Source organism: Apteryx rowi, unplaced genomic scaffold (genome assembly GCF_003343035.1).
Source record: "Apteryx rowi isolate R43461 unplaced genomic scaffold, aptRow1 scaffold_49, whole genome shotgun sequence".
Taxonomy (NCBI): Eukaryota; Metazoa; Chordata; class Aves; order Apterygiformes; family Apterygidae; genus Apteryx; species Apteryx rowi.
In genome coordinates, this window is record NW_020450749.1 from 949,372 (window position 1) to 958,703 (window position 9,332).

A 9,332-nucleotide genomic window follows, 5' to 3' on the forward strand; every position below is an offset into this window, starting at 1 on the left:
TTTTTTTTTTTTTTAAATGCTGAGAACAAAGGAGTAGTATCTCTATAGCAACAGAATAAATTCCATGGATGTTGCTGCCTTTTTTGTTCCTTTCTTTTTTTTCCCTCCTTCTTTTTTCTTTTTAAAGATATCAGAAACCTTAATTTTGCCTGAGGTCAAAATGCATGAAGTGACAGGGCAGAGGTATGCGTGAGTGTATGATAGAGACATGGAAAATCCCTCCCAYTGACTTTTTTTTTCTAGGATACTACCATATTGCCGCCTGTAGGATCAGTTATACAGCCTGACCATCCTTGAGAAATGATAATGAATTTTTTTGTTTTAAACTTTACTTCAATGGCCTTCTGAATCATGTTGCAAGCGATACTACTCTCAGCATGTCTGTGCATGCAGATGCTATTGAACTGGCTACAATGTTGACCTCATTCTTAGTCCATTCTGTCATTGATCCAATGCTGTACTTTGCATTTTTCTTTTAAATGAAGGTTACGAAATGTCACGGAGCCTTAACAGCATAGCTGGCATAAGTGGAAAAGCGATAGGATTATCCTCAGTGTCTGCGCCCTACAGCTCTCCTAGTCCAGTGAGACGTTCTTGGTCTCCCATCCCATCTATTTTGTAGCATGGATCAGTAGCAGAGAATGGTCTAAAAAGCTTTATTTTCAATTAGCCTATGCTATGTTGCATATAATCCAGGTGACTAAGTCTGAAGATGCAATGTCTCACAGTAGCACCTACTGGGAACGGTGTTACTAATGATGCTAGGTGACAACACTCCTAAATAGCATCCAGATGACAACAGGCAGGCATTTCCATAGTACTGGTGGGCCATACGTGCTGCATGGTATCAGTACATAGGATGAAGGGTAGATGCACCAGATAGTTTCTCTCCTGGTGCATCATGCTAGTATATGCTTATGTTGGCTAATGGTGGATCTACTGGCTCTGTATGGAATGGGTTAGGCATTTAGTCAATGCTGAAACATGCCAACGATGGAAGATTTTGCTTTTCTCAGGATATTTTTGAGCCATAGGAACCCTGCAGGAGTTTGAGCAAACAAGCACAGTAGGATGAAACTTTGCATGGGCGCCTATTTTAAGCTGAAAGCAATACTCAGACACACTGTAGAGAGGTCTCAGTCTGGCTGACTGCATGGAAAAAAAAATCCTGTGAAGAAGAATATGGCTGCCTCTGCATGTAGCTATTTCACCTTTTCCTCCTTCCTTTAAAACTAAGATGCCGAGCTTGATGTGAAAAGCGCAGGGAAGAAGCTCAAGTACTGATTGTATTCTTTACATGCAGATCTTTGCAAAGAAAGTCCAGTCATTGCTAAATATATGCCAACAGAGGCAGTCAGAGTGACCTGACAAGGCGAGATGGAGATGAACATTGATGGCTAGTAAACATCTGTGTGGAACTGTGCAGGCATAGAAGACCTTCTCATTTGGACAAAGTAAACTCGCTCCATGCAGGTTTTATGGATGATTCTTCGTGGTTTTGGAGTTGTACTAGAGATGCAGGCTTTTTCTACGGCCAAAATGTAACAAAACTGTAGAAGATTTTTTTTTTAATCTATTTTTTGTTCCATAGCATGAATTGCATGAAGACAAAAATTAAAAAACAAAAAACGAAACACTGCAAATGTATGATTAACCTTAAGGAGAAAAAAAAGCAAAGTTATATATTTTCTTTCAAAGCTCTTTACTTTTACATACGCTGTTGTAGCCAAAATGTAAAACATGATAAAACTGTACATTTCTTTGCTATGGATCGCTTCTTTTTGTATACAAGATACAGAGTAATGGTTTTAAAAAAGTGCAATCAGGCAGTCATCGGTCATATTGACCACGCCTTCACAGTCCATCACACCGACATGGAAATCAAGAACTTTTAATCCAACTAGAAGTGTATAAAAATAAGAAACTTTTTCCTGTCTGTTTTTGTTGGCATGCTTGTGACACATGGGACCTTCCTTCGGACCTGACAGTAACAGCTGGTCTAGATTTAATTTTCCAGCTCTGGTTATGTTGTATTTTATTGATGTATAGATCCAACGTAAAGACCCTTCATAAATTGTTCATATTAAGTAATCAGTATGAATTTTAAACAAAAAAGTGTTATTTTAAAACTGGGACTTATAGTACAAAAATCAGGAAAATACTCAAGTATAAAATTGTCTCAAAGTAAGAAACAAGACAACAGCATTGTATGCAATTTAGTACTTCTGAGTAAAATGCATGCACAATGTTATGCAAAACAATTCTAGCATGAAATAAATTTTGTATCATGGTTTCAGTGCCTGCTGTATAGTGTAAAGAGGAATCCTTTTCTGAAGCGATCAGGGGTTTCCAGAGACTTGCTTCTAAAATCTTGAATAAATAGTGTTCTCAACAGAAATGTAGGAGAAAAGCTTGGTATTGCTGTGGTTCTACAATGCTAATTTTGGTTAGTAGATAATAAATGAAGCCTGCAAACACTTGATACAACCAATGTCTGAAGAATTCACACCATTAGTAATTTTACAAGGGAAGATAAAAAAACCTTACAATTATCTAGGTATCTTCCCTTTCCCTCCCCACAAATAATAAAAGTTTGTCTTTTTAGCTGATTAAATGAATTCAGTTTTTCTTACTTCTTTGGGCTCCGTCCTTTACGTGTTCTTCACTGAGCCACAGCAGCACACCTGATCTGAAAGCTTGAAAGAAATCCAGGTGTCTGAGTTGCATTTTATTTGCCACACAAAACACGCAGCAGTAGGAACTGAGAAACAAAATGGCTTTGAATATCATGTTAGATCCCAGAAATGACAATTATGAACTGTGTGTCAAGAGCATTCTGGTTGCTTGAGCATTTTTGGTAAAGTACTTCTGTAAAGAAAGATACATCTTTATCCTCATGTGAGATTGTTTAATGAATTGGCAACCTTCCAGCCAGAAGCTGAGGACCRCTGAGGGGAACAGAAGTGTAAAGGAATAGTACAACTATCTCTAATGTCTGGACAAAGTAGAAATTAAAACAAAAAAACAGAAGAGACTCATGGCTCTGGTAAGTGCTAAATCATAAACAAAGAAGGACTGCAGTTGGACCTTGTCCTTGCAAACTCTACTCCAGAAGAAAAATCAAGAAAGGAAGATCTCAAGCTATGTTTACAAATAAGAGAAATGCTAATGTGAACTTGAACATTGCAAAAAAAAAGCTCCTTTGTAGTCTTTGATCTAGCATTACGTGCTTGACTCCTATTTCCACGACTTTCCTTTCTCCTGAGAAGCATTTTCCTCCCCATTTCTATGCTGTTAGTCTCGGCTGATAAATGGGCAATTTCTTACCTCCAGAATGCAAGCTAACCCAGACTCCAAAATTGCCTAATGAACAATTTTGTCTCCTACAGTGTATTTGGAACACAGAACAGATTTATTTACCAAACTTTCTATTTAATACTATTACTCAAGGGCCTGGTGTGAAGGCTGCTCACATTCCTTATTACCATAATATAAGGAACACTAATAATTCAGCCCCATAAATCCCACGTGGGTCTTTCCCTCCTGCAGCGCTCCGCACATATATAAGCCTTCACTGTAACTAGCAGGTCAGGTACGTATGCCCTGAGGCTACTGTCATTCCACACTACTTTTCGCACTGCCACATCTACCAGCCTCACTTCTGTTTGGGTACACGTCTTGTCTTATTTTGATTTGGAGGTCACCATGTCTTTCGGGAGACTTCTCTAAAACCTTCCGAAACAGGAGCGCGCTTCCCATCCACCGCCCCGGGAGATGCTTTGAAGTTTAAGGTCCATCAGTGACCCACAGCTGCCCTTTGCACGACAGGCAGCAGCAGAGGCAGCAGGAGATGCCTGCAACATTTCAGAAGGACCCAAATCGCACTGAAGCCTGGCACTCAGCCCCAAGAGAAAGTTACCACATCATCCTGGCTTTTTTATATCAAAGAAGGTTGTGCTGTTGTGTTATTAAAACATTGATTCCGCCAAGCCTTCCCAATCCCATCACAGGAGGTTTATCTTGGTAAAAGAGTTGGAAGTATACACATGTGGCTAGATCCCAAGCTCATGCTTCCAGTAACGTCACCAACTACTCCTGACGTCACATCATCATAAATAAGAGCAGAAACACATTCAGCAATGAACATCCATATTCCTTCCTTTGGAAATTCAGCTTTCAAAAATAGATTCCCAGCTATTGGACTCCGACGCTGGGTATTTAACCTTCACTTGAAATCCACTGGCAATTACGGTGGTTTAGTGCTTGCTATCACCAAAACCCCTCATCCATACTTTATACATGCACACAGCTCTATCCTCTGACTGCATGAAGGTATTAGTTTTTTTCTGGACCAACACGATACATGAAACCATCTCCGCAACAGCTATTTCAGACAGCAAGGACCTGAAAAGCGGTTTCTGTTCTCTCACTCCAGCAAGGAATCTAGCTAATACCACTCTGATAACATTCAAGGGCAGCAGTCATTAATCTGGATAAAGTAATTTTTCATATAAATTGCCTTCTCTCTCCTTAAAGTTTCAGGGCCAAAAAGAAAATACATCATTGAAACAAATGGCTGCTGGGAAAAATGAGCAGACTGAAATACAGAAGAGAGCAAGCCGGGCTAAGGCAAGGACCTTCAGAAAGGAACTGAGCCCAGCAACGCTTGTAAAAGATAACCTGAAGCAAAAACAAGAGCAGTTATTACCCTGCCACTTTGCGTATCTTCTTCATAATTTCAAAACAAGGCAGTCTACTGCTCTGCTTTCCATACATATCCTGGAAGCAACTTTGTCTCTGAACTCAAACACAAACCAACTTTACTTCATGAAAACGTGCATAATTTATGCAGGTTATTTTTAAGTCACTCATTTATTTGAGTTTGGGCGTAAAGTACCTGTCTGTTCAGAAGTCCCAAAGCCTCTGCATTCATCTAGGACTGTAGGAGCAACATTTCTCTCTCCCGGGAACACAAATGCTTATTCGTGATCAAGTGTGAAATCTGAATTCCAAATGAGCTTCAAGTTAGAAAATACATCAGAACACTGCATCTCTCAAATTTCTTATCTGATAAAGCAAATATTTTAAAACCGAATACATTCATCCACCCACATGGAAAGATCTGTTCCTTGGTTCAGGCTGCCAAGGCCAGGTTTTCAACACTCAGCATTCACTCGAGCATTTCAAAAACTGTAATTATGCAGGTTCAAACATCTCCAGGTGCCAGATATTAAGAGCACATGCTCCAGTGTTTTCACCAGCATCGCTGCTGTCCATGGATCCCAGTTTAGGGATTCCTAAATTAGCAACAAATCAAGTCTTGCAGGTGTATTAGCATAGGCATCACCCTAAGGTACCTCTACAGCTTGAGGACCAGCACAGCTTTGGAGGGACAGCCTAGCCAGCACACAGGTGCTGACAGTGGGGGGCCCCAGTGTCTGGACACGCAGCTGGAGCTCAAGCTCAGCTGATCCGTAGATCTGCTCTGTGGTGTGCTGTCAGGGCTGGTGCGGGGCTGGAGAAGGGGTGGCAGCAGCGCAAGCAGCAGGAGATGGGCAGGAGAACATGGGATGGGCCTGGAAAGTGGCTCCTGCAAACAGGAGGCGGAAGCACGTGAGGAAAGAGCTGTCCGCATGTGTGGGGGAAGGAGAGCAAGGGCAGAGGGAAGTGAGAGCAGTGAGGCCTGGCTATAGAAAACATCAAGGACCACTGGCCTAAAAGGCAGAGCCTTGTCTGGGACCCAGGAGACCTGGAATTTTATTCTTGACTGCTTGTAGACATGCTGGGTTACACCTCGGTTGGGACATTTCCATTTTTTGTGCCTTAGCATCTGTGACATCATCCTCTTTTTAAAGTGTTCTGAGATCAAATGATGAAGAGCAGTATTTACATAGGAATAGTTATTATAAACTAACTACTCAAGGAGAGATGCTTCTCTCCATTACATAGCAGATGCCGTGTCTCCTCCTTGTCTGCAGAAGAGCCCAATGCCCCTACAGAAATCCCTTCTCTTTTGTACTTTAAAGCAGAGGATTACTATGGAGGTTGAATAGGCACCCAGACAGTTAAACTGACAGTGTGTCTTGGTTATTGATTGGCAGCTCCTCAGCTGTAGGTACCAGGACTTTGTGCATTCAAATCAGTAAAAAACAAAACAAAAGCTAAATGCATTTTTCATTTGCAGCAGAAAACTAAAATCATGACAGAACATGAAAAATCTCCTGATCCCTGGCCCCACTTTTGAAAAGAAAAAAATGCACAGCCTCACAGCAAAGTGCTCAAATGCACTTAAAAGATGATGATGATCAGGGAGTCCTGGGGTCATACAGGCCTGAAATTCTGCAGCTTTCACCGACAAAGTCAGTGAACCCAGTGACCCCAAACTTCCCCAAGATGGCATTGCATCTGAATAACAAGATGGTCCATAGCAAAGCAATCTGAAAATAGAGGAGGAGTATGAAAACAAGTCGAGAGGCTGGCTAAAACAGGAACTGAACTTAGACTTGTGTTAACCCTCTAAATGCAAAGGTTCACCTGAAAAGGAACCCAAATCTGACCTGCTCCTGGTTCTGTCCAAAAGTAAAAATGCCCATGGAAAATTTGTGAAATAAATGTCACCTCCAAATTTACTCACCCCCAAGGCCAGCTTTAGTTCAGGAATAATTACTTTGTTGCAGCTCTTGTTTCTAATCAAGCTGAAAAATATGTTCTCCTGGCACTCTATAAATTTATGCTTCCTCACTCTCCCACAACATGACACCTGGTTTCACACAGGTCACAATTCAAACATGCAGAGACCATCTCCACTGCTCGGTATTCTCAGCCGCATTTTCCCTTTCCACATTCCACAGAGGCAGTAATGGGTGAAAACTGCCTCTGCATCAAAACCAGCCAAAAGCAGAGACAAGGAGTGGATGATCTTTGAATGAAATGCACACACAACAAGAGCACGTCCCTTACTGTTCCTTCAGGTATCTGATTCTACATAGCTTATAAAACAACACAGCTTCACAGGCGCAGTTTCTCCCAATCAACTTCAAAGGTGCATACAGTAAGTTTTTTGCAACATTTATTTAACAGATGGCCATTTCCAAACAGCCCAAGCATTTTAATTCAGGGCTATTACTTCATTCTTTCCATCATGGAGTAAGGCGTCTAAGACCAGTATTTATCAGGGAATTAAAAATAGCACATAAGTTAAAAACAAGCAAAGAACATACTACTAATTTTTCAAATAAAATAAATCAAGAGATTGCTGTGTTAAATGTTCAAATCCCCAATTCTTTCTGTGTCAGCTATAGTTTTCAGCAACATTGGTGTAAGCTCCAGTTTTCTACTGTGCACATTTTTAAGTGCAATCAAAACCACACAGGATGATTATTTGCCACAGACTGCAATCCATTTTCAGTCTTTGGGAAGCAAATCTTTTGTTTTCTTAAGTATTTTTCTTCCCTTCTCAGAATTGTCAGCTGCTCTGAGCTATAAGTTGGTAGTAAACATCACAAATGCTACCCAAATGCTCATGAAAAATTCTGGAACCTTTAAAAAAAATCTAGCGAAAATAAAAAGCACACACTTGAAAAATATCAAGATCTCTAATGGAATAGAGGGGACTTTGGTAAAAACAACATAACATTGCAATTCTAGTAACAAAGATCTGCCATCATCTTGATTTCTAATACAGGGGTGAAAGAGGTGAAAATCCCCAAATGACTTAAGTCTTGCTTAAGGCAGGTAAGACCCTGATCCAGAGTGCATGGAATTTAATGGCAAGAATCATAAGGATGTGACTAAGTGTTGGATTAGGTCACAGGTCTGAGCTACAGATTTTTGAGATGGGAAGGTGAGAACAGAGACACTGCTGTCCCAACTGAAGAGAACTGGAAATTTCAACATGTCCTATGAATAAGAAAGGAAACCCAGTGCAGGTCAATTATTCATATTATTAATTTAAAAAGTCAGGTAAATGTGTGGAGGGATAAAATACAATAACATCACCCACAAAATACAATAGCTTGCCCCTCATCACACTTCTGTAGCACTGGAGGGCTGGAATGCTGCTGCCCCTTTGTGATTATCCCATCTTCAGCATCCGTATTTTCAATCTGTCTACCCCCTCTGCCCTCCTTTCTCCCTGTGTTTTAGCTCACTGACTATTCCAGGCTTTCTACTGTGACTCCTTTAAATGTTATCCCATGGTCATCTTTCTTCTGTGCATTCTGATTGATCTCCTTTGTCTGTTTTCCATTCTCATCTTTAAGTCTCATGACTCCAAAAACACAATGCAAAGAAAAAAAAGAAAAAAAAGAACACACTCTTCCTCCCACCTCCCAATTTCCCAGCGCTCAGCCATGTAGTCAAGCAAAACCTCCTGTCACTCATACAGGAAACTATCTTCATAGCAGTTGCAGATGGCAGGAACTAGAGACACCAACAGGACTGAAGATACGTAGATAGGGAAGCCAATGGCAGAGAAGAAAGAGTGAGGGGGCAAAAGGGAAGAAAGGTAGCACTGAATTTTTCTTTCAAATGACGCCACTAATTCCTTCAGATACTCTAATATAGGGTTCAGCATTCCAAGCAAAAAAGTATTAAAGCAATCAGGAATGCTACACAAATATCATTAGTAACACAAATAGTTTAAACAAATCCTCCAAGAAAGAAAAACTTCTGAAACAATACAAACATCTTCCTTCCAGCATTCCTTAAAATGGAATGGGAGGGTCTTGCAGAGGTACAGAGAGCTTGTATGACTGATAACTGCAGCTATCTTATGACTTTAAAACAAAAGAAATATTACAACAGCTTCCTTCTCCCCCACCCAAGGGCCTGAAGGCTCTCTGAAGGTCAATAATCCACAACCTGGTTTCCAGAAAAGCTGTTATATTAAAGTTCATCTTTTTTCCCTCATGAATGTCACCATCTTGGCAGATTTGCCCATTTTCAGAAAATGGGCTGGGGGGTAGGAGAAGAGGCTGTATAGACACTTGCTTACCTTGTTCCAGTGTTTATATATATTACCAACCTTGTCCGTTCATTTGCATCTGAATATGGATGCGGGATGCTTACGTAAAAGGCTTGCTTTGTCTAGAGCTGAAGATCTGCATAAATAGGTCTGTCTTTGCACACACTGCTGTTCCAGAGGCATTAGCGCAGCACACTGGCTCTGCGTTTTGCCTTGCAGAGACTGACCTTTTCCATCAGGACACCAACAAGAAACAGGCCCTAAGCGCTCTGGATGTCAGCAAGGAAGGGGGTCTACTCACTTGCCTGGCAGCTTTACACTGTCTGCTCCCTTCCTTACAGGTGAAGTCTCAGGAGAAAGCCTTAGA

General features: G+C 40.9%; 1 protein-coding gene across 5 annotated transcripts in view; it reads left to right on the plus strand.

Annotated features, from left to right (window-relative positions):
- KCNC1 (potassium voltage-gated channel subfamily C member 1) overlaps positions 1-1,386 on the plus strand; it is a 106,349-nt gene extending 104,963 nt beyond the window's left edge. For 4 of the 5 annotated variants that reach the window (XM_026078919.1, XM_026078916.1, XM_026078920.1 and 1 more), the window contains one exon: positions 486-622. In XM_026078919.1, coding sequence (XP_025934704.1) covers positions 486-622 — 137 coding nt within the window. Of the gene's footprint in view, positions 1-485; positions 623-1,303 lie in introns of those variants that run through there. The other variant, XM_026078917.1, reaches the window with a different exon arrangement.
- Positions 1,387-9,332: the final 7,946 nt, after the last annotated feature.